This window comes from Falco rusticolus, chromosome 12 (genome assembly GCF_015220075.1).
Source record: "Falco rusticolus isolate bFalRus1 chromosome 12, bFalRus1.pri, whole genome shotgun sequence".
NCBI classification, from domain to species: domain Eukaryota; kingdom Metazoa; phylum Chordata; class Aves; order Falconiformes; family Falconidae; genus Falco; species Falco rusticolus.
In genome coordinates this window covers 29,749,642-29,774,866 of record NC_051198.1, presented here as the reverse complement: position 1 = coordinate 29,774,866, position 25,225 = coordinate 29,749,642, and the positions used below count along the sequence as shown (strand labels likewise).

The following is a 25,225-nucleotide window of genomic DNA, read 5'->3' as shown; positions in this document are numbered from 1 at the left end:
TTCTATCTGCATAACAGCATACGAATAAAGTGCCTACAGAGCATCATATAGATCACTCCAAATTAGTTTCTCTGTCCCATTTTGACTTTGGCCTCCTGCTAGCAGCTCTATATGGCCACTGAAATAAAGAGAAGGCTACTTCAAGAAGTTAACAGGACTTGAGATCCTCCCCTGAGATCCTATACAAAAGGAAATCTTAAATGTATCTTCCTTAGCTCCTCCTTTCCCATCAACCCAACCAACAAAATCCAATAAGCACAGGACTCACCTAAGGATTGAAGCAGTTTCTAACATCTCAGCCATGAAAGTAGACACGCCTTTCAGCTGACTGTCCCCAGCTCCCACCCGAGCCAGGATACAATCCACAATGCTTATTTCTGCAGAGTCGCACGGTACAAAACACCCAATTTGGGCCATAAGAACAATCACTCCCGTCTGCCGGATGTACGTTGATTTTCCCCCCATATTAGGGCCTAAAGAAGAAATGTTGCAAATGAATTAAAAACACACAAACCATCTTTGACAATTCAACAATTCTTTAAAGGAGAACAGGCTCTAAATTAAAACAATGAACATTTACACCTACTACTGTCTCGCCAGGGAAGAGCAGCAGACTTGTCTAACAGGTGTAACCAGCAGCTCCACCACTAAGACGCTTTGCTTGTACCAAACGCTGCTTTTTCAAAGGGTAATCAGAGAGCATTAGGGGCCCTTCCTAACTTTTACGACTTTTCAGAAGTATAAGCAATTGTCTAAAACACATGTCTGTACCTAAAATTAATAAGCATTGAGAAGTCATCAGTATTGCTGCTTAAGCATGAAAACAATTTGCTTTCACCTCAAACAAAAGTTTCTCTGTAAAAGTGCAATAGCTTAATTACAGAGTACAAGCTAACAGTGATTTAAATTACAATCTAAAGGGATTCTGAATCAGCAAAAATGGATATTAATAAGATCGTTTTAACCGAGGCACAAATGCAGTAAGTATTTTCCAGAAAACTGGCCATTAAAACAGATTTTATGCTTTTGCTAACCAGGAAGACAAGCACGTTACCATGCATTTATTCAGATTTTTAGGTTTTTCTTTTTGATTATGTTAGAAGTGATCATTAATTGTTCTCTAATTTCAGACCTTTGCTACTCAGAATGTATGTCAAGGACATCTGGATGGAAATTAAAATTCAATTAAAACTAAACACTAGAAATGTTTTCCTGTGTAAGAAAATTATCTTAATTACACCAGAGAATGGGGGGGGAAGGGGGGGAAGGGTAGAGTCATTGAAACATGTTTTGCATTTAAAATCAACTTTAATACTAAACAAAGAAAACATTAACAAAGCAGCTGCTTGACTTCTTGCCTACGTGGCTACAGTACAACTGATGTCTAGTGGAATTTTCCGCATCACTTAAGCAGGTTCAGGTTCGCCAGCTCCAAGGTTGCCTGGCTTGTGGAGTTACATTCACCAAGGCAAAGAACACGTATAGTAAGGAAGGACTCGTTTCTTATTTCCTACTGTCCTAGCAGCCTGCCTCTCCTTCCCAAATAACTATTGCTAAATTCGTAATCAGCTTCCCCAAACAGTTCACTGTAACTACAACATAACAACTAATTCCATGAATATTACTTTGGACAACGAGAAATAACACCTGTCTGTGCATAAACATGTAAAATACCCACTATCAAATGTAACATTTCACAAAAACATTGTGACTTTTTTTTAACGTCATAAACAACAGCTTACCAATACCCTCCCTTCTTTTCCAGAGCTAAATCTTATCCCCCATAAAGAAAGATTAACAACTTGCTAGCTGCTTGCTCTTTGTTGATGACAGAAACTGTTTTGACGGAGTTTTATTGGGTTGTTTTTAAAAGGCGTAATTACTGGAAATACTAGAGACATTTAAATGTAATAACGAATGAAAAAGAGAACAGAAGCATTTACCGGTGATAATGTGGAACATCTGCTTGCCCTTCTCAAAGGTAACATCATTGGGGATGAAGGCCACTTCATCTTGCACTTCAATGCAAGGATGCCTGGCACCTTTCAGCACAACCCGTCCTTGTCCCTTTTCCAGGATGACAGGACGGACATACGGCACTGGCGCTCCATTTGACACGTGAGCAAAACTGACAATTGCATCCAATTGAGCTACCACGTCATTCATCGTCTGTATAGGTTCTGCATAACCTGGTTTTGATTAGACACAAATTCAATACCATTAGGTATTTTTTTTTGTTCTTCTTGCTGAAAAGGTATCTTAAAGCCTATACTGAGCCCATAAAATGAATTCAACTGCATTAAAAGTTAATTCTGTTCAAGATAGCAGTAAAAAAGTTCCCATGCTTTGACTACAAAGGGGACTTCTTCAGACCAAGAAAAGGAAGAGGTGAGGCCACGCTGATAGTTTTGCCTTAACACTAGACAACAAGAAACAGCTTATCTTACTGTGGGACAACAAATGCTCTTGGGTGGCAAGATGGCTGGAACTCCAGTTAAGTTTCCTTCCTCAATAAAACACTGCATTTGATCCTCGTGAAATCAATGTCAACAGAGACACAGCACGGACAACTCAGACACCGCAACCATTTCTGTTTATGTGAATGATGGTATGGCCAGGTCTGGAAGATACAGTGCCTGTGATACCAGACAACTAGACTAGATGGCCCAGCATCCCCAGCACCAGTTTTTAAGTTTTGGTGTTTGGGTGGTTTGGGGTTTGTTTTGGTTTTTTTTTTCAGTGAAAGGGATGAAGGACAGGAGTCTACAGAGGTGAACTAACACCTGCAAATGGGATACATGTGTCAGAAGAGGTGAGCAGTGACCTGTAGAAAGAGTCCTACCTGTACAAAGTACATTTACTGTTCTAACATCATCTCTTGAACTGGCTAGGTACAGGTCATTAAGAGGACTTTTAAGTCATTTTCATACAAGAATTACACACATAATCCAGGCTTTTTTGTTAAATTGTCTCCACTTGGAGAAGAAAAATGCTTTTTAAAATACACACACACACTTGTAAGTCTATGACTGCACACACAGAAAGTTTAAACAACAGCAAAAGACTATTAAACATCCTAGGTATTTATAGATGTTATATGGAAGTTAATCCTGCTATACAATGCCCAATTGACTTTCCACAGAAATATACAAGCCTTAGCATACTACACACAGAAAAACACCATTTGAAAATTACCAAGATACAAAAAAAAATAATTCTAACAAGCTACTGATTTTGCAATACACTAGCAAATTCCTTATCATGACAACAGGTCAAAGCTTATGAAGATTTCCACTGTAACTAAATACACACTCAAATATTTCAATATGTCAGCTTAAAAAGTGAGTTTGTATCTTTAACATATTTACCCTTAGCTTAATATTCATTAGTGTTTTCACTTTCAACTTCTCTCTTGCAAAGAACTAAGACTTGTTTTGCTGTAACTAATGCCATTGGGAGAGGCAATATTTACAGAGTCCTCCAGCTCGAATTCCCCTATGTCCTTCTCCTTTTGGTGAAGGACGGTAAACATCCCATAAGCAGGCAATAGTAGAGCAAATATATGGAAATCAATTAGGAAAACAATGTTTATTGTAACATATAAACAACTAACCTGATCTTATATTACATACTAGCATTCTTTCTTCACCATCTTTTATGTACCTCAGGCCCCACTCCCTCAGTTCTCTGTTGTCTTTTACATTTTCTGCCTTCTCCTTTGTCTGCTGTTTGGGTGGAGATACCCAGAGCCCGGGAGGTAGGTGGAGGATAGATGGCCTTTATGGGCCTATTTTTGTTCCTTTTATGGGATTAGCATGTGCACACACTCCCTCACTGCACACTCGTAGCAATGCCAGGAAAGGGTCTGACCACACAAAACAATGTATTTCAAACTTTGAAGAACTGTCAAAAAGCCAAACCTCATTTTTCACACTGTCTGGGGAACATTATGGTTCTTCTCTATAGAAGGACCTTGAAAGTAACTGTAAGTCATCCCAGCATTCCAGACTGTGACACACATCAACACTGACATATTCACCTGAAGCAATGTTAATTATTTCCTTAACAATCGCATCCTGAGCCTCTTCATACTCTTCTCTGATCTTTATATATTCATCATTGACGGAGCTCAGTTTGCTGTGAAGAAAATCACAATATTTAGAAGCTGCAGCTTTCTGTCTTCACTGCTGCAATGCCAAACTTCTGGCCTCCTCATCTGCAAGTCACTACCAGTTGTCCCCATCTGTTTTAACAGCAAGGTTCAGCACGAGGACCACAAAGCAACTCATCTATGATTCATCCACACCAGGGTATCGAGTATCACCCACAAAGGCCAAACCAGCAATTCTAGCACCTTTGAACAAATCACTCTTAAAAAATCTTACAGTAGTTGTTTGTTAGCTATGTGATAAGGACTTAAAGCTGTATTTCTGGCCATTTTGCAACAAGACGTGGCATGTTCTACAACTGGCAGAGGAGAACTGCTGCTAAGCAACTGTGTAATTAGCCCAGAGTCCTACACTAGGCTGGCTTATCAGAGCTGAAGGCACTGAGTTGCTTCATTGAGTAAAAAACTCAGTGAACTGCTGTCACGAAGAACAGGTTCTAGTCTTCAAGATAAGGTAAGCTGAAATGAAGAGAGAGTTTGAACAGGTGTTCATTCTTCTGAGACTCATCTCTAAACACAGAGTCTGCAGGACTGAATATGAGATGCACGCAAGTGCACCCACACTATAAGCAGAATTCAGTCTTGTGCTTCTAGTACCATCTACAGAAGCAACCTAACTAAGCAAAGAACACTGTTTTATTAGTGACCCATGGGCTTTTTCCCCCAAGGGAAACCAATGACATTTACAGTAGAGGTACTAAGTACCCTCTTCTCAGTTACAGAAAAGCCTAACTTCATCATTATGTTCAGATTCACTAAAAAAAAAAAAAAAAAAAAAAAAAAAAGCAGTTTTAAATGTCAGGGATGTTTTGAAAAAATATCCTCTGAGTCAATGTTAAAACAAAATGCAATTAAGGTTTACACTTTGTTCATTTAAGGAAATCGGTGCAAAATACACCAACATATTGGTTGGCGTGAACCAGTATGTTTGCCCTCCTTTTCAAAGCAAAGTATTTATTACTATGAGAGTGAGTGATTAACAGTAACAGTTGCTATTAGTAATAGCACTGGCATGAAACCAGCCTTGCCCTGTAGGCAGTGCTCCTCACGTCTGTCAGTCAAGACACCTCTCCCAACAAACTCACTTCTCTGATGCTAATGCCAGCAGGAACTGTTACACATGAAGCAACAGCAGCATGGTTTGTCTGAAACAAGCTGTACAATGTACTAATGTCTGCTATTTTTACCTTTCCATATATAACACATGGAGGAGACTTAAAGATGAGTTTTCTCCTGGACCTGCTGCTGACAGACAAGGAGGAACTTGTCACAAAGTTGAAGTCCAGTTAGCGGCATTTCTTAAGGTTGACCCTATTTATGCCTCCATTAATGATGTGAATGATGGGACTGAATGCACTCTCAAATGCACCCTCAGCAAGGCTGTGAACAATGCCACACCAAGGGGAGCTGCCAGCACACTGGAGGACAGGGCTGCCACTCATCGGGCCATCTACAGTCTAGAGAAACAGGTCGATGAGGATTTCAACACAGGCAAAGCCCTGCACCTAGGATGAAGTAACTATGCAACAGCACAGAATGGGGTCCAAATGGCTATAAAAACAGCTATTCGTAAGAGTTGGACCCAGTGGGCAAGACGTGAACACGTGCCAGCAGTGTGTCCCCGAGCCAGGGCAGGTCAACCTCACGCTGTCTGCACTAGGAAAAGCATAGCTAGCATGTTGGAGGAAGTGATTCTTTCCCTCTTTTCAGTGCTCATGACACCACATCTGCAGTGCTGTCTCCAGTTTTGTCTTCCCCATGTACAACAGACATCAGACCTGGAGCAGATGGCCACCAGGAAGATTTGGAGCCAAAGCACATGGCATGCAAGGACAGGCTGAGAGAGATGCTTGCCCAGGCTGAGAGAATCTAAAGCCAGCCTGGAGAGGCACCAGACTTTTTTTGGAGGTGCACAGCAAGAGTGAAATACTAAAAACCCAAGCTTCTGCAAGGAAAATTCTCATTAGTTCTGATTAGGAAAACTTAACACAAAGAGTGGTTCAGCACAAACTTGTGCCCCACCAGGTTGTGAAGGATGCTTGGAGGATGGGCACCTAAGGCAAGGCCCTGAGCCACCTCAGCGAACTTTGAGACAGGATCTCATTTCCAAGGTGGCTCTGCTTTGAGCAAGGGGTTAGACCAGTTAACCTCAAGAGATCGTCTTCAACCTAAGTTAATCTGCATATGGAACTTTCTGCTTTGTTCTGTGTAAAAATAACGAAGCACAGAAAGGGAGACATCTGATGACTGAGGTAGCCCTTGCTCCTTCTAAAATGCTCTAGAAGAGCTAAAAATTCAGCAAGAAGTATAGACTTCATGCTTCGCTGTCCTGTGACAGAACTGCTGTCCAGACAAGGCGGCGCTGAAACAACATTAATGCAATTAGCCTGAAGACTAAAATTTTTAAATAGCTTAATCTATAGAGCCACAGAGTCAAAGTCCAATACACAGGACTAACAGAAATTACAGCATGACTTGGAACACACACAAAAAAGTAATCACTAACAAAACTGCGGCATGTCATATTTAGTGATAAACATAAATAGCTCTCTTCCTATTGCAGCTTGTGAAAGTGTCTGTATAAACACTCACAGTGAATGCAATTATGCTACTAGCTGCAGCTAAAACAGAGAAATTAGCCCAAGTCAAAGGACCAAAAATAGCTAACAGTTGGCAAAGTAAATGGGGAATGCAGCTTTTTAACAGAATCTGTATGACTACTCCTCCTTCATGCCAGTCTCGCTCAAGAGCTCAATCTGTGAGTCAAAAAGGTGAAAATTCAGCCATTCAAGATGTAGGGAAACCAGTTTATCAGCGTAACTGTAAAGAAAGAAACAATTCTGCTCTTTCACAACAGGCTTGGAAGACTATCAAGATGATTTCATACCTGTTAGTAAATTTCACACCATTCTTCTGTGTATCAACTATTCCATATTTTGAATTGTTACGGAGAACTTTTTCCTCCTTGCAAGTTATTCGAAAGTGATGTCCAAACTGTGAATTTGTCTCCAGTTTGATACTTTTGCCAGCTTCCAAACCTTTTAGACAGAAGGAAGGTAAAAAAGAAAAAACTGTATTATCAAAAATCCTACAGCCTGTGCTATTTCTGCTGACTAATCCCGAGTACATAGGATGTAGCCTCTTAGATACACTATTCCACATAATTGCTTTGATTCTGTACAGGTATGAGAAATACCCAGATCTAACATACATTTACTAACCCATTCTCTGCTCTTACTGTGGTATGCTCTCAAACTGCATATTCAAATCAGGTTCACAATTATTGTATAGCTACATATTCTCCAGAATTGTGAAAAACGTTCATAGCACACTCCAAGGGCATTCTATATTGCTGCTGTAAGCATAGAATCTGTAGTCTTATGATCCTTTTACTAACACTTACTTCTGCTGATGGGATCCCTGTACAATCTTGATTTTCCTTCTTTTCATCTAGGTATCTTGTTTACATAAAAAAAAAATAAAAATCAAGACCAAAATATATGCAAGCCCTTGAAGGTGTAACCTAAAAAAACCTATAGTGTTGCCAGTTTTCCTTGCCATATTTGCATTAAAAATTGATTTTTTTTTAAGTTGCTCTTTGAATGCCCAACTCATCACCTGCACATGGAATTTTTTGCACAGGATAATCAACTCATTAAATGTCTCATTTGCCGACAAATTACATTTTGCTAAGAACTTCAAAAGAAAACTTGCATATCCTGAATGCACACTCAAGAGAACGCTCGGGGCCGGGGTGGGGGGTGGGGTGGGGGTGAGGGGAACCAAAACAGAAAAAAAAAGCCCCACATTTCAACGCACGTCCTCAAAGGATGTAAAATAGAACTAGGCTGAGCCAAAAGCTGAGTTACAGTTCTATAAAATTAATTTGGCAGTATCTTGCAACATACATGATAATTTCTGAAATATTCTCGAATGCTATCCTTTTTTTAAAAAAAAGGCCAAGTTATAAACCAAAAATCACTCAGTTATCAACAGATTGTACTGTGACAACTAAAGTCACCCCAAACCATAATAAACAACACAAACATCCCTTAACTCCTCTACAACAGTTTTCATCACTTGATCTCAAAACATTCTACAAAGGAGGTAAAAATCAAAGGCAGTTTCATACCCTACCTAGTTCTTTGGCTGCACTCTTTAGAAAGGACTGCATTTTTTCTTCCAGTTCATTCATCTTCTCTCTTAATTCTGTCAAATTAGGATCAAAAGAAGCCTTGACTAGGAATTCATGGTTCTCCACCTGGAAAAAAAAATCATATGAACATAGGCAGTAACAAAAAAAAAAATAAATCACCTCCCTGATCATACACTGTGAAATTATTTTACTTAGTAATTTATCAGTTTATATATGTTATTTGTAATTATGCTGTCTGTGATAATCGGTGCCTGATTCAACTAGAAAACAATACATCTCAAACACCTCCTTTCCCAAATAACGCTTCATACAAGCAAAATATACCAATTTAATAGACTCCTTTGAAATAGTCATCCGTACATTTATTTGCATACAAATAACCGAGCAGTAGGCAGGAAAAAAAGAAAGTCAGAGGAAATGAAATTGTTATGTACATAATCTGTATGTTAGCCTGGGTTTGCTGCAGCTATTCAAGACAGAGCATAAAAGGATGGGGTGTTTCAAAACAAGTTTTTGGAAACAGAAGTTTCTGAAACAGTAATTCTTGCCCAACACACGCTCAAGAGGTTATGGAAGGAGCCTACACAGTATCACCAAAAATCCTATCCATTTCAACCCAGTTATTTTGGAGTTGAAAAGCATACACGCTTCCTTCCAAGCCATCAGAAGCACAGGTGAACTAGGTTGTATTTCATCTCTCTTCCCCATGCCTCTACAGCCAAGTCATGCCGTTTTCTGAAAACCTTACAAGCCTAAAGTATAATCCACAAGCAGAACATAAAAGTGCTAAATAAAAGAAACTTGATTTTTAATACATAAACTTTTACAATCAACAAAATATTAGCACTGTTGTCCAACATGGAAACCAAGCACTGGCTTTCATATTAGTAATGTATTTAATCAAATTATGTTAAAACCAAAGGAATGCTTCCCCAAAGCTTCCCCTGGCTGCAAATTGCCTGCAAAGTTGTACACAAAGCACTGCAAATACTCTGCAAAAGACCCTGAAACAAGGTGGTGGGGTAATACAATTTGACTTTTACTCAGAGTATATGTTAGCAAGAGGAGAAAGGAGAAGAAAGGGAGGTTCACAGTTCCTTTACTCCTTCCCAGACAATAAAGTATCACTCCAGAAGCACCAAGCAACAGGAACTGTAACTGCCAGAACCACCACCTACATCTTGTTCTGCTAAGCACAAGAAGTGCTTCAATCCACCGTGCATTAAAAACACTGTAAAAGCATCAGCCTGAAGCTCCCAGATTTTGCAGCAACTTGGAACAAGACGTGAGAATGCAATCTGGAGATGAAAGCCACAGGGCTTATACATTTTGACTTTGGAACAGGGGAACAAGTAAATTATCACCGAAGAAACTGCACAGCATACTGTCTATTTAAAGTATTGTTACTTCATTCTGAGAATGACCTTCTCCAACAGATAATTTGCTCTTGGAAGTTGCATCATGGAAAACTGAAACTGTGATGCTTATTTCTCTGTGCAATTACCAGCACTGCAAAGGCGTTACAGGCAGCCTGTCGTTCTGGTTCCAGCTGTGTTGTGTGCGAACACGCTGCAGTGGCAAAGTTCTCCAGTTGCTTAACCAGAGATGTGGACTCCACAAAACAACAGATTACGAGATTTTTAGAGGACCATCTTGAACTTGGAGGCTTTAAGGGGTACGAACAAATACATTCCCTGTTACAACCCTGTTGATAGGCCTGCTCCTCCTGTTCCCTTAAATAATTCTGCTAAAAGAACAGCAACGAACATTTATGACAAAGAATACAGTAGAAAAGACAATTCCTGGTTTTGTAGGGCAGATCCTGGATCTGAAACAGACTCTGGGACTATGCTGAGCTCACCAGCTAATCTGAAAAACAAGTCCTTCTGTAAAGGGCTGTACTCTTGAAACTCAAACCAAAATACTACATACAAAAAGCACCAACAAACTTTGAAGTTACCCTGACTTGAGGAGGAGGTTGGAATATAGTTTTTCAAAGGTCCCTCGGATTTTGTGAAAGATAGGAATGGAAGTGACAGTTTTCTCAACTTCTATTATAGCTAGGTAAATGAATATCCTATCCCACGCTTTTTGAACTAGATGTTTCTTTTTATGTTAGAAGGATTATTGACATAGTTTAGTTGCTATGACAACTTGTCCTTCGATTACACTCAGAGCAGAGCTAGGTATATTGTTTGAACTCCCTAAAAATCTAAGGAGGACTTCAAGTCAAAGTTCAAGTTTAACATTCAGAAGGACAAGGGTTAGTCTTCTGGTGAAAACCAGTGCTGGCTCATCTGTAGCCATTTTCCAGCATCCTGAAGGGGAAAAAAACAAAATCCAACACACCCCAGTTTCTATGGGACTTGATGAAAAATAACTGACTTGTATTCTGTTTAGAAGGACAACAAAACATTTTTAAAGTAGAAAGCTGAAAGAAAATTTGAAGAGCTGGACTATGAAGGGTGAAGGCTTAGAACAGCTGTTAGTTTTAAAGAAACAGAGTCCCAGAGCATACAAACTGCATCAACAGATGGTCTGTAGCTAGTATAAAGCTATAAATTTCTTCATTAGCATGTATCAGAAATTACAGCAACATTCCAATCAAACAGCCTTTCCTTAAACAAAGCAAAATGCAGTTGGATGAATGCATACACAATACAAAGAGATAAAATGCAGCGCTTCTGCCTTTGGAGAACAAAATGCATCTTTCAAAGCCACTGCAGTTTTCAGGAGCTCACACCTTTGCCCTTGCTACCATGCCTGGCACATGGTTAGGTAGATCTCTATTTCTACAGTCAGCTGAGTCTGACACAACAATCCTAAAAAACTCCCAAGTGTTCCAAAATGACTGAAGCATCTTATTGAGAAAGGAGCATTAAGTAAGTTTCTAGAAAGCACGTGCATGTCAAAATGCATCTCATCAATTCTCCAACAAATGCAATGGGGAAATAAATGTACAAAACTCACCAGACCCCTGGGGTTTCACTCATTAAACAACATTTCACGTATTTTGCCTGTGGTCCTAAGCATTCAGTGTTAAACAGCAATAATTAGTCATTTATACCCATCCCTTCTTCTTTCTGTTACAAGTTTAAGGAACACCAATGTTTCCTTCCAGCTTTCTTTGGCCATTTTTCCTCTGAAAAAAAATGCTAGTTTTCCTTTGCAAGCATAGTTCTATCATCAGAGATATTTTATAAGCAAGTGTAGGTGCAAGGCTAAGATAATTGTAGCAGCTTTCTCTCTAGTGAGAAATGGAACTGTAAAGTCAAGTCAGTCTTAATTACCTAGTCAATAATTTCTCAGAGAGGGCAAACTGTTAGTTATGAAGACTTAATTCCACCAAACAGACCAAGTCTAATGAACTCTACAAAAGCAGAGAAACATCTTCTAACTACATTCTAGATTTGAGACCATACACAGTCACCTTGAAAATATGAAGCAGCAGAAAAGTGACAATAACTTCCCCACTTTTAGTACTGATTAGGTTTTTTAAAAACTCTTTCAGATCACAGCATTCGGGTACCAAAGCATTTTTGTCATTGGCTAGATAATTTTAGACAGGGGATGAATATCCTCCTGATATTCAACTGCTATACTAATAACCGTCTTCATACATTCCACAGCTGAACTATCACTAACTACTAATATAGATGACCAATTAATTTAGTGAGTGTGGAGCAGATTGCAAAGTTCAATAAGAAACTTTAATTGCTAAGCAAACCCCCTCCCCACACACCAGCTCATACCTTATCCATGCCAATGTTGTTTCTATCATCTCCAGAAACTTGAGAAGTCAGAGTAGATATCATTAAGAGGTGTTATAAACACTGGCCAACAACAACATCTGGTGAGCTCCGTTAAGAACAACAAGAAAATATCATTTGCAAACCCCACAATTTTACCAGAATTCAATTAGGCAAGATAAGACAGCACAACTATATAGCTGATTCATTTTTGTTAAGATTGGTTGTGATTACTTCACTGACACACACGTATCTTCTTCTAAAACTGGCATTATACAGTTTATATTCTGATTAAGCTTGTACTTTATATCTGGTATATTAAGTCCCTTCTACTATGAGTAAAAACTACAGACAAACAACAGTTTGAAAGCAGAGCCAAGGCCTGAACATTACCTTTTCTTGCACATAAAAAGCTGAAACCGCTTTAGTAAAAAAGTCTATTCTACAGCAAACAATTTTAAAAATACAAAGTGGAAGCCTCATGATGCACACTCAGTTTTTAATTTTTCTTAATTCAAAATTACAAGAAATTGGAGATATTTGGTAGGTTACAACATGGACACAAATAAAAACTGAGGGCCTATGTTTTTGGGGTTTGTTTTTCTTAAAAAAAGACCACCTACTCTTAACCAGATCTTATAGTCACTGATCAGGAAGTCAAAATAGATTAGTCTTTTCCAACTATTTTGTTAGCACAGATACTCTGTAGCACCAAGTATAACTGCGTAACACACATACTGGTTGGAAATCCATAGAACACTGGAACCATCGAATGAAAAACGCAGTTCACCGTTAACTCAGCGTACACAGCTATTGCCAAATTTGTGAAAGTAGTATTTTCTTCAGGCCTACAAAAATAAGCTCTACCCAGCAGCCAGCTAGGAAAACGTTCTGCCAATAAACAAATGTTAATATCTTTGCAGCCACTTCAGTTATGATTTAATCACAGAAAGGTTAGCATTATTGACTATACAATTTACACAAAATGCCACAAGAATCCAATACTATGAGCTTATAAATCGTTGGATTATGCACAGAATTACAAATCTGGCTCCGATGCAAGGCTTTGCACATTAACAAGAGAAACACAGAATGAAGTCTGGCCATTCCACAGCCTCCCAACTTCTTACCAGACTAGGGAAAGAGTCCTAATCTTTTTTTAAGAAAAATTCCACGCAAATTATAGAAGTCACACAGTGAGGACATGATTACCCAAGGAATGTCTCTCCTCTCTCCTCATTGTAACTTAAGTAGAAAGAAGGTTTTCCCTTTTCTCCTATGCCTTTTTGCTTCCTCATCCCCCCAAACTTTTAAAGTTAAAGGTCTTAAATGATTAGTATCTATCACAGAAAAAAAATTACACATCATTGAGGGACTGTTGAACTTGTAAAAATGGAGTCTTCTGCTGACTAAAAATTTTCAAAATTAAGAGCCGAATAAGTGCAGTGTTGCTTTTTATTCCAAATCTCATCTTTTTTTCCCCTCCTGTAAGAAGACAACATCTAAACCAACATAGAAAATAAAAGGAGACAGCAAGAAAGAAGAGACTGAAAGCAAACAGAAGTTTCACGTTCATTCACCAGAGTGAACTTAGCAGCTCCCAGTGCACCACCTGACAGTGCATGGCACACACAATGAAATGATCTTCAGTATGCCTGAATTAACAAAAAATGATTGTGCTTAAATTGTAATTGCTACCTTTTAAGTTATTTTCTTGAAAGTTGTAGTAGGAAAGTTTCATTATACCATTTCATTATTTCAGTTTGAAGAGTACATCTTCAGACACAATAGACAGATGTCACATTCAAAATTAGAAAATATTAATTTATTCTGTAAATAAAGCACTAATGTACTTATGTATATTTGTGATACAGTTCAAAGTGATACATTGCAAAATTAAATTACGCTTTCAATCCAACTTCTATTCAGAATCCAACACTTGAAGATAAATAGCGGTAGTCAGTGACTGCTGAGGATTTATGAAAGCTGTATGTGTATGCTTTTCTTAAAAGCCTAACAGTTGGCATTAAGAGACTATGGGCAAAGATCACCACTGAAAAATTCTAAATTAAACTCCAGCTTGTCTTGCACCTGCATTCATAAACTCACATAAAAGATGCATGGTAAAAAGGAAAACACGTTTGCACCTCCTTAACATTATCAGCATGTAAGTGAACCACAGAGAGAAAGAATAATAGACCTTTATCCTGCCAAAAGCAGAGATGCACACTGATAACAAAGCTTATCTCTTCCCAGGTACAGTTTTTAACTTGAACCATAATTTACTTACTGAAGCACAGACAAGTGTTTATTACATGCATTAAAGACTACTATCGATATGGTTTAAAGCGTTGTACAGAAATTAAAATCAAACACCGATCTTCAAACTTGAGACATTTACAGTTAGTTTGGCAGGAAACAGAAGTATGAGAACTGACACTATTCTATCAAGGGAAAGCAGAGAAATCTCAATGACTAATGCACTTAAACCAGGCCGTTTTGATGGTACAAGAGGTCTTAGAAAAAATGAGGAGGAAAAGACAAGAACAAAGCGAAATGGGGATAAACTATAGTACGGGTTTAGCAGAGGTGGATCATACATAGCGCAACAGTCTGCCTGAGATAACAGACTGCCTAAGAGAAAGAGAAATCGGTAGACCTAATCTGCTTTTCTAAAGCATGCAGTCATATCACTTGGGATCTAAGACACAAGATTGATTGATTAATACAATGATCAGAATGCAAATAAGAGGACATCACCAACTTGACAAAAGATGAATGAGCTGGAAGGCATCAGCAATACAATTCCTCCAGGGCTCATACAAGCATTATCTTTTAAGATGTGTGAATTAATAATATTAATGCACAAAAGGCGGCTGCTTATAAAATTCACTAATATATACAATGTGAAGAATCAGTAGCTGAAATTGAAGCAAAATGAATTAGGAACATAACTACCTGACCTTGAAAACTGGGCTAATAGAAACAAAGTAAATTTAACAGTAAGATGACACATTTATAAAAATTTCCAGTATGAGCAGGGAAATAATCAGCTGGAAATGACAAAGGATGAGTAACAGCTTAGTTTGGTTACAACATGGTTATAACACGCCAGTACAACAATCATGGAAAGACCAGTACTGGAACATGCAATAAGAGGTGTTTTCAAAAGCATTAAGGGGGTATGGTATACAGAACAGTAAAAATATGCTGGAACCCAGCATACAATTCCTGTATCCTGCATATTTACAGGCTTAAAATAAAGAGTGTCAGTCTGAGATGGGAAGGAAGATGCTTCAGCAGCTTTTTGAAGACAGACATCTTGTAAGTACCTAGATTTTATGCCCCAGCAATTTGAGTAATGAACAACTGCTTGCTTTTGCCAGCAATAGCAAAATGATTTGATGACTCAGAGTCTTTCCCATCTTATGCAGGTTTCTTATGTCTGAAAACCAAAAAAAGTCATCTTCATGCATTATCCCTATCCTCAGCTTTCACCATCCGTAAAAACAAGCATCTCAACAAAGCAGCGCTTCATACCAAGGGAAGGGCAATCACTGCTGATCACTTCATGGTGTAGTTGCTCTATCTCCCCATAGCCATTCACAAAAAAAAAAGAAAGTTCTGAAACTGGCAGATACTCAGAATTGTCAAAAAAGTTTCTGACTTTCCATCTCTTGATGAGTTAAAAGACTTTATAGTCTTGAAACAGGAAAATGATCAGATCCAGCCTGAATCAGTCATATAACACAAAATTACCAGACCATTCTTGTACTTAAACAAAGGTGTACAAGTATAAAGAAAAAGAAAAATAACACGTTTCACCCATTTTAAATTATCCTAGATATACTGCTGATGAATGCCCTACTAAAGGCTGACTGATTCATGTGTAAAACAGCAAGAACCTTTTGCAGTCTATTATTTTTCCATATGGTGAGCTTAGCAGTTGCCGGATACAGCTTGCTCCTTCAAAACTTCTAAAAATTGGAATTGTTTCTACCCCAACATTATGACAGAGAAATTCTGTTGATCCAAATGACAACTAATACAAAAAAAAGCAAAGAAAGGAAACAAGTATTTTGAACTAATACACCTCTGTTTAAGATGGAGATCCAAGAGCTCCAGGCCAAGGCAAAAACAAGCAGAGTCTGTTTGTAAAACCAAAGGGACACGACTGAGGTCTTAAAAAAATTATCTGCCAGTTCCTTCCCAGTTTTGGATCTTAACTGCTTTTGGAAATTATACAGCCAGCAACCAAAAATTAATGTATTTTAAGGTTAGTATTTTAGAAGATAAGTTGCATTCCTTGAAGTCATAAAACTATCGTACAGAAGAGCATAACATACTGGGCAACATTACTGCCTGCTCAAATACAGGAACAAAATTTTTGTAACTACCATTTCAAAAAATATTTCTCTTTAAGGTTTTGGTGCTTGTTTTATGCAAAGAGATTTTCAAACAAATTTATGGGCTTTTACAAAAATATGCTTTCTGACAGGCTAGGACTGCTATTGCTGTATTGAGTCACCCCCATTATGCTGACACAATCTTATCCTGCATTTTCTTGGTAACACATAGAAAAGGAAAAGAAAAAGAAATAGCAAGCTTTGTATTTTCTAGACTTGTTTGTCATAGCATTGAGCTTCCGACTAATGAAGATAAGCAGCAACACTCTGCCACATTACTCTTATGAAATGCAGGAACATCAAGATTAAAAAAAACCAAAAAAACACACCAACAAAAGCCATTCAAATTATACCTATAATGCTTATACTGGTTTTTTTGTGGTTTAATTACAACCCAAGTGCAAAGTGTCTTCAAAAGGAACACAACAATATTGTATGAATGGTATCTTGTTTGTAAGATCATAATACACACACAACTGGTCAAGAAATCTGAGACAAGTCGATGTCAAAGATTACCAGACCACCACCCAACAGTCCAAGTATTTCAGCTAATTGGAAGGCTTTTTTTCATGTGAAGATTTGGGTATGTTAATTTTTAAGTATCTGACTGGCATTTCAGAATTTCTGCTCACTTCAAATTCAGACACCTTTAAGCTTTATTCCTGCAACAAATGTACACAGGAAAAAAGTAATCTTTGGAAATCTAGGTACTATTTATTTGCATCATCAGTGAATTATAAAACATTGAAATAGATGGAGGTAGCATTACCGTCATGTTTTTCTAGTGCTTGTACAACATTAGGCAGTTGCTTAATAGCCTGGTACATTCGGTAACAGTCCTGTAAGTTTGCTGCTTGTCTCTGAAATTTTTTTGCCAGCCGGTTAAGATCTGGGAAGCGACGCAAGAGATCTTCTTGAAGGCACTGACGTAGTTCGGGATCCACCACAAAAGCTTCAACCAAATTTAACCTAAATAAGAAGTTCATCACAATGATTAGTATGGCATTGTCTGCAATTCTTTTATGTCACTAATTAGAATGAAAACATTTATCCGGCAGTTTCTATCTATCCTTTCTCTATGGCTGTATCCATTGGCCAAGTTTCCTGATGAAAGAAGAAATGAAACTAGAATAACTCAGGAGCTGAGAAGGCAAGGGTACTTATAGCCCATGTCGTGCTCCTGTAGTTTTTAACAGTTGTGGTACGGCAAGAACAGCATTGGAGCCAAACAGTTTCAAATACAAACACCAATTATTTGTTCTGTAGGTATGTCAAAGCTCAGAATCTACTTTGCGATTAATACTTTCCCTGCACCATAAAAAAAAAAAAAACATCCAGTAGTCTAGGAAAGAACAGGTATTAAGTCGGAAAAACCTACACTGTTGGAAAATTCCCACTCTTGGCAGAGTTTAGTTGCCTGTGGTCAAGACAACATTGTGACTGGGCAGCTGTGCAACCCTGCATTACAGAATCAGAATCCTTGAGGTTGGAAAGCACCTCTGGACATTGACTACTCCAACTCCTTTGCTCAAAGTAGGGTCAGTTAGAGCCAGCTCCCCAGAATGGCACGCAGTCACATTTTAGGCATCTCTTAAGGATGGCCCCAGCATCAACCCCTGGCATACACCATGACAGACAGGCCCCCAGCTAGACTTCATGCCCCTCCCTGATCACAATCCTTTGAGCCTGCCAGTTCAGCCAGTTTTTAGTCCACCAGTGTCTACTTATCTAGTCCATACTTCACCAGATGCAGTGGGATACAGTGATAAAAGCCTGCTGAGGTGCTAAAGTCAAGAAAAACAACGTTAACTGTTCTCCCCTTACGCAACGACCTAGTCAATTTGTTGTAGAATGCTATCGGGTTTGTCAGGTATGATTTTCCCTGCCAACTACTTCCAATCACCGCCCTACCCTTAGTATATTTAGCAATGCTTACAGGATTATTTGCTCAGTCACCTTCCCAAGGATGAAGATAAGGTTGACCAACCTGTCATTCCCTGGACAGTCCTTTTTGCCCTTCTTGAGGACTGAAAGAAAGCAAACATCACTCCTACCTTTGGAAGCCTCCTCAAACAATCATGACCTGAGACAACCAAGATTCGTTCCCCCAGTGACTCACCACTTGTGGGTGTATTCCTTGGGTCCCACAGACTTGCATGTGTCGGATTTGTTTATATACCTGGCAACCTAACCACCCTCTAATGAGGCTGCGTCGTCTTTGCTCCAGACTCTGCCACTGGTTTCAGATGCTTGGGATCTCTGAAGGCAGATCGTGCCAGCAAAGACCACTGCGAAGAGCTGTGTAAGGAAGAGGTGTGGGAAGCCTTGTCCTGGGGTCTCCTCACCCTCGCTCAAGAGCTGCATTCAAACTAAAGCACTTGTCCTTGGTTCTTACCCAAGCAATGCTGCAGCCATGCCTGTGCTGCCCACACACCCCACTGCTCCAGATGTGACCCACTGACTTGACTTCCTTGCTTCATGTCTGACCATTACTACAGACTTGCCTGGAGACCAACTGTTGGCTGAACTTGGTTACTGTCACCAGATAAACCACGTGTCTCACACAGGTTTTGAGGAACTGCATCCTTATCTGTGAGGGTACTGTCTCTACCTGCCTCGTCACCATGACCTCCAGCTTGCTTTTCCTTCAGTCTGTCCTTGTTGCTGCTCCCTAACATTTTGGATTTTTTTAAAAACAGTGAAATAAATATTCTTTAAGTGCTGAAAGTAAGCATAAATCTCAATGTGAAGTGACAGAGCATTAATTTATATTTTCCCCACTAGAATGTAAGTGAACTTTCATACATTTCTCGCTTTATTTTTTGCACTGGTTAACACTGTCATCTTTACATATTTTACATTACTTTGCATTTGCAGTTAAACAAGAAGTCAGATACTGTTCTTCTGGAATGCCAGAAAGGTCAATGTTCTTTGGTCACACTAGGAATAAGGACAAACTCCACCCCTTCAGAGACCTCCTCACATGATATACTGCATTGATTTCTGGTTAATCACATTAACATGTCATCTATCAGCATCTTGGCTTCAGAAGGGATGTTAATTTAATTTAGAGACATGCCAGCAAAGGACAACTTTCACCATATTATTTCTGCTGTTTTGTTTCCTGGCAAAAATGCATCAGTTTCAATAACAAGATCATTTGCATTTGCAAACTGCATTGGAAAGGACAATATTTTTTTGTCATTTTGAAAGCAGTAATCTCTACATCACGCCATGCGGTGTTCTGCAGAGCACGCTAGATGCTGGAAACAGTACACAGCAGTTAACATGATACACTGCCTCAGCTAGTTAGCAAAGACAGCCACTCAAGAAACAAAGGCTTTCTCCAAGGTAACAAAGAGATAGAGCGCCCTGGACAGGTAGCAGTACATTTCTGCATATAAAAAAAATTCAAAGGGAACATTCTTCTGTTGCTGAAAGTGTTCTGCCCACACCACTCCAGTGAACCTTCTGTATTATACTGAACAAAATCAATGAAAAACAGAAGAATCCTACCTCTGTGTTTATCCCTTCAACTACTGCCTTGATAAATAAGTTTAAAGATTGACATTACTGACCTATAATGGTGCTTTATTTCCAAAGAGGATAGAAAACATGGGGAATCTCTACAAGATACATTTAAGTTCCAGCATGTGTACAGAGCTTGTGAGAAGTAGACAGGAATATACTTAAGGTATCTGCTGCAAGAACGCACAAGATTTGTATAAGAAACATCAAAATAGCCAAATAATTTCCAATTCTGATCCCTGTTGAGGTTTCCGAGCACAATTTCTAAGTTTCAGGCTTCTGTCAAACACTTTGGAGGAATAACAAGAATTACATGATCTGGTCAAAGCAGATACATTGCCGTGTTTATTAAAAATCCCTACAATTTACTTAGCCGATGTGACTTAAGACTTACATCAAACAATCTCCTCTCAGAAGCACCACCAGCAACTGGTGACCAAAAGCACTTTGTAAAGACTAGATTTTTTTTCTTAATATAAAAAAAAAAAAAGGCACCCACACCAAAACTAAAGACACCTGACACCACTGCTTAACAGCCTAAATACAAGGCCACTAACCAGATGTCTGCCTACCTTCCCCAGGTGATTACAGAAGGAAGAAATCCCATCTGAAGGTCTTCCCTTCAAAGTATCTTCTGCCTCTGTCAGAGCTTACTGAAACTAGGGGCAGTATCTGCCATCCTGTTCCTCTTCACAGGAACCCAGTAACTTGGTCGGTTTTAGTCCTTTAATATGAAACAATTCCTTTGGCAAAACCAAGACAGGATTCACTGAAAACTTCTCCATAAAGCATACACGTGTTCCTACTATCACCTTGCTTGGTCTTTAGCAGTTACGGTCAAGGCAGACACAGGAGGAATTGTACTATTCTGATATTATGTCCTCTCACATTGCAGGTGATACACAAGATTTGTAAACCCATTTATTACTTCTCCAGTATCAAAATATCACCACACACCAATCACAGAGAGGCAGTAGTCACAAATTCCTTCAAGTTTTATCCCCTACAAAACTGCAAGAAGTTTTGGTTTAAAATACCCTTTCTTCACCTAAAAAAGGTACTACAAAGAAAGTAAGACGCATTTGGAGTATTTATCCAATTATGAAAGTTAGTTTTAACGTAGAAAAATACTGCTCTTGCCTGTGCTAGGAAACCAGAGCATGGTGGTTTCATCCATACTGCTGGAGCTACAGACTCCATGATTTCCACATTAAAACTTCCAGTATGAAAAGTATTTCCCTGATTTTGATGACCAATCTCTGAATGTGAAAAATTCAAGTTTTTCCTCTACATTAGATAGCATCTTGCTGTCTGATAGCTTATGTTTAAATGCAGAGTATTTAGTTTCTCTTCCAAGAGGTTCTTACACAATCAATACTCCTGGCACATGGACATACACACATGGAATCACTTCCTGAAACTTACTAAATTTTGCACTTGGAACAAACTAGCAGCAACAGTTTATATAAAGCCACCATACCTTATCTTTAACAATCCATCTGCAGAGACTTGCCTTCAACCTGACACACAGATGCCTAACACCCTTTCTGAATACATGTAAAGCTCTGTAAGACGCAGGCAGGTTACATTCTTCCTTTCTGTACATATTGCTTTATACTTACTGAAATCCAAACCCATCCTTGTTCTGCCCAGTCAGTCAGCCTGTCCTGGTTTTTATTAAAAGTTTGGTCCTTATTTGTGTCACCCTATAAAAGCATCAGTACCTTATTCTCTAATGATCAGGATAGTGGCTAGCTAATATCTCAAGTGCATCTTCTGGGCTCTTGAGCCTACCTTTGCCAAGATTAAAACTTTTTTTTTTTTTCTTTTCCTTGTGCATTTTACACAAACAAACCTTTCACTTTCACCCCAAGACTCCCTCAGCTTGTTCAACAACCTCTTGGATAAGATCTCCTCAAAAGTCTTTTAAAAGCTCTAATTTATTCTTTTTTTTTTTTTCTCTCCTTTGTATACAACGACAAGTTCAAAGAGTTCTCAGCTCAGCATGACACAATTTTCCTCTGCCAAGGCCATACTAATGACTAACATCTCATGACCTTCCTAGCACTGTTCTATTTCCTTTTTCCCCTGCCCCGTATTTGCTGACCACAAATACAAGGCTGACAGGTTTGCGTTCAGGCCAGGTTTTCCATAAGTTTCCTGTTGGTATGGTAAGGGTGTGATGGTATAGTAAGAATACACAGGGCTACGTTGACATCATGCAACTATAAGCCATGCCTAATGCTCAAAAGTAATAATGAAATCAAATGACACGTCGGGTTTTATATAAAGCTCAACTAAGGAAACAAAAAAGGAAAATGCAAGAAGAAACAAATAAAATAAATCCGAGAGAGTGCAATCAAACAACAACTGACCACATTGGATAACTTGTTTCTGCCACACAACCAGAAGTGAAAGGAAAATAAGGCAACACTTTCCACCACAGATCTAATGCAGCACAGTCAAGAGAACAGAAACAATAACTAGTGAAACCACACTAGAACATAAAACACCTCTTTGTTTCAAGACAGTTATTTAAACTTGCAAATTAAACCACAAGAACATCAAACAATTTCAGTTAATACAACTGAAAACCAACACAAGTGCTTTTCTTCAACTTGAAAATTACAATCTCCCCTTTTTTCCCCCTGCTATTCAAAACCATGGTTATTTATTGGCTTTGAATTCTGCGCAGTAACAAGTAACATCAGGTTTAGTGTGCTCTGAGAGACAGAAGGAGGGAGAAGAAAAAAAACCTCACCTATCTCCAAGTTTCTGTTAAATATTCTGGAATCTAACTGAAAGCATTTAATCTCTTCCCGTATTTTACTGTTGATAAGAGCTGTCTCTCACACCTACCATTAACACACAAAAGACCAAAGCTCCACACCAAAAGACGACAACAAAAATGTGTTTCTGATCTAATGAACGGCACACACTTCCCCAAGTCTCATCACAATGCTTCCATTCCACTGATGTTTACATCTCATTTGACATCAGAAAAGACTGCTTCTTCCTTTGCTACACCTATACCGCATTTTTCACCACAATTTTAAGGTTACTGCACTAAGTCCTGCCACTACACAGATGTTGTCAGAAGGGTTTGTTATATTTCTAGGCTTTTACGGAGCTAGATGGAGAAGTTTAAGTTAATGGGAAGACATTAAATCAAGCCTGATATGTATACAGATTTCCTAGAACAATGAAAACAATTCTGTCTGTAGAAATAATAGCTAAACTAACAGATTAAAATAAAAGACCAGAGTTAGCATGAATAGAGTATTTTTAATGCCTGAGCAGGGTCAGCCAGCACACAAAAAACTAACAAAACAGCGAGAGGTACAAGCTGAGTTATAAAGCACCCAGGTTTTAATTTCTCCTCCACCAACCTGCAAAACCCTGCACAGTTCTGTGTCTGTCTGTGCGTGCAGGAAAGAAAAGGCTTCCTCCAAGCACTGCTGCTCAGAAAAAGCACTGTGGTTTTTTATTAATATTATGAAATGTGGATCTATATGTAATCAGTAACATATATATTTAATTGTCAGTAATACATATATTTAGTCACTACTACAGAGTAGTAACTTAAAATCCCGAATTCTGGTAGACAATTTTGTAGGGACAAATGATACTAACTAAAAATTCCACACGACACAAGGAAAAAAGTGTTAAGACTGAAATCAAATTAAGAATGCCCTTTTTTATGAGAAGCTGACTTACTTTTAAAGATGATCTTAAAGGCTGTAACTCCCCTGGCTATAAAACAGCCGAGTCTTCTGAAGAGCATGCATTTGTATTCTCTGCCTGCTAAAGGCTGTCTACAACTGCAGACTAAGATCAACTTTCCTGTCCAACTCTTCATAGAGAATTTTATCAGAGAAACCTCACTGTACAAAAGCAGCATATTAAGGACTGCTTTAAGACAGCTAAGACTTCAATCTCACCACAGAAGTTTCAGAATATGCACAGTTGTAAGTTTAATTTCATATTTCCTTTATACAAAGGAAAGTGGAAAACACTCATGTACCATTAATTTCAGTTTCCCTCAGGTTTCTTTCAAACTCAGATCTCTTCTTAATCCAATGTAGCGGAGGTAAACCCCTCCTGGACACACTTAACTAAATAATACTGATAAATTCTTCTTTTCTAATCCTATAGAAATTACAAGAATAATATCATTAACTACAGCCTCAGGTACTGCCTCTTCAAGGGGGGGGGGGGGGGGGGGGGGGGGGAGCCAAGCCACCATCTTACTTGTTCTAATCAGGTTCTCTTTTCCATACAAAGCACCTGGGATTTTAAGATTTTAACATCCTGAAGGAAGCCTACTACAGCAAGTTGCTGTAGTCAATTAATACCTGCATTTGTGTTTTCCAGCCAGAAATAGGCAAGGCACTGTCCTAAGCTTCCTTTAGAAACTCCCTGGTGACCCAAACGGTCCCCAGGCAAACATCTCTCACAAACATCAGCCCAAGACCAGTCATCACCACCTCATGTAAGCAGTAACTATCACCTTAAATTTGCAAAGCTCTTTTCATGATATAGAATCCCAGTATGCTTTACAACCTCTGAAGTATCAAGACAGACACCTAAGATGGGCACACAGGAGCAGAAATCTGCTATCTGAAGCCTAATATTGAGAATTACTTTACTCCAGCAGACATTTGAGCAGCATAAAGATCACACTGACTATCCCCTGTCATTTTGCCCGATACAATCAGAGTTGTTACATGCATTTACAAAAATAACATTCCAAATTTAGTGCGCAGGCAAAAGCTGCCCCGGTCTCCGGCAGCGAACCTCCAGCTGGTGGCAATATTTACCCAAGCAGCAGGAGCAGCCTTGCAGGGGGACCTGCCACAAGCACCAGTTCTTCCAGTACTTTAAGACACAAAGATTTGAATCCAGGGTTTTGTTTCATCAACAACTCAAACCACTGTGAGTTGTATATATACCCCTCTAGCACACCTTACATATAAGGGAGAATACCCCCAACCAAGGGGTCAAAATCTTTCTGTTAATTTAATGAAATGGGTACAATTTGGTCCTACAATATCATTAGGGTGCAAAATCTTATGTCTGAATGAGCGTCACAAGTTGTTCATTTGAGCTCTCTTTCAGCTTTCCCAAATACATGTGCATGCACAAGCGTCTGTAGTTCAGCAGCAGGCAACCCAACAACTTTAACAGGTCCGTGCGAGAGGCTCATGCCCAGGTAAGA

The 25,225-nt window shown here is 38.9% G+C and overlaps 1 protein-coding gene across 1 annotated transcript in view; it reads right to left on the bottom strand.

The window, feature by feature from the left end:
- The window catches only part of MSH2 (mutS homolog 2), a 51,606-nt gene that overhangs the window by 7,413 nt on the left and 18,968 nt on the right, over nucleotides 1-25,225 (bottom strand). Inside the window, 11 exon segments of the mRNA XM_037405212.1 lie at nucleotides 269-473; nucleotides 1,944-2,189; nucleotides 4,040-4,137; nucleotides 7,056-7,206; nucleotides 8,306-8,429; nucleotides 12,077-12,087; nucleotides 12,090-12,119; nucleotides 12,122-12,158; nucleotides 12,160-12,182; nucleotides 14,221-14,223; nucleotides 17,249-17,448. Of these exon segments, the coding sequence (XP_037261109.1) occupies nucleotides 269-473; nucleotides 1,944-2,189; nucleotides 4,040-4,137; nucleotides 7,056-7,206; nucleotides 8,306-8,429; nucleotides 12,077-12,087; nucleotides 12,090-12,119; nucleotides 12,122-12,158; nucleotides 12,160-12,182; nucleotides 14,221-14,223; nucleotides 17,249-17,448 (1,128 nt within the window).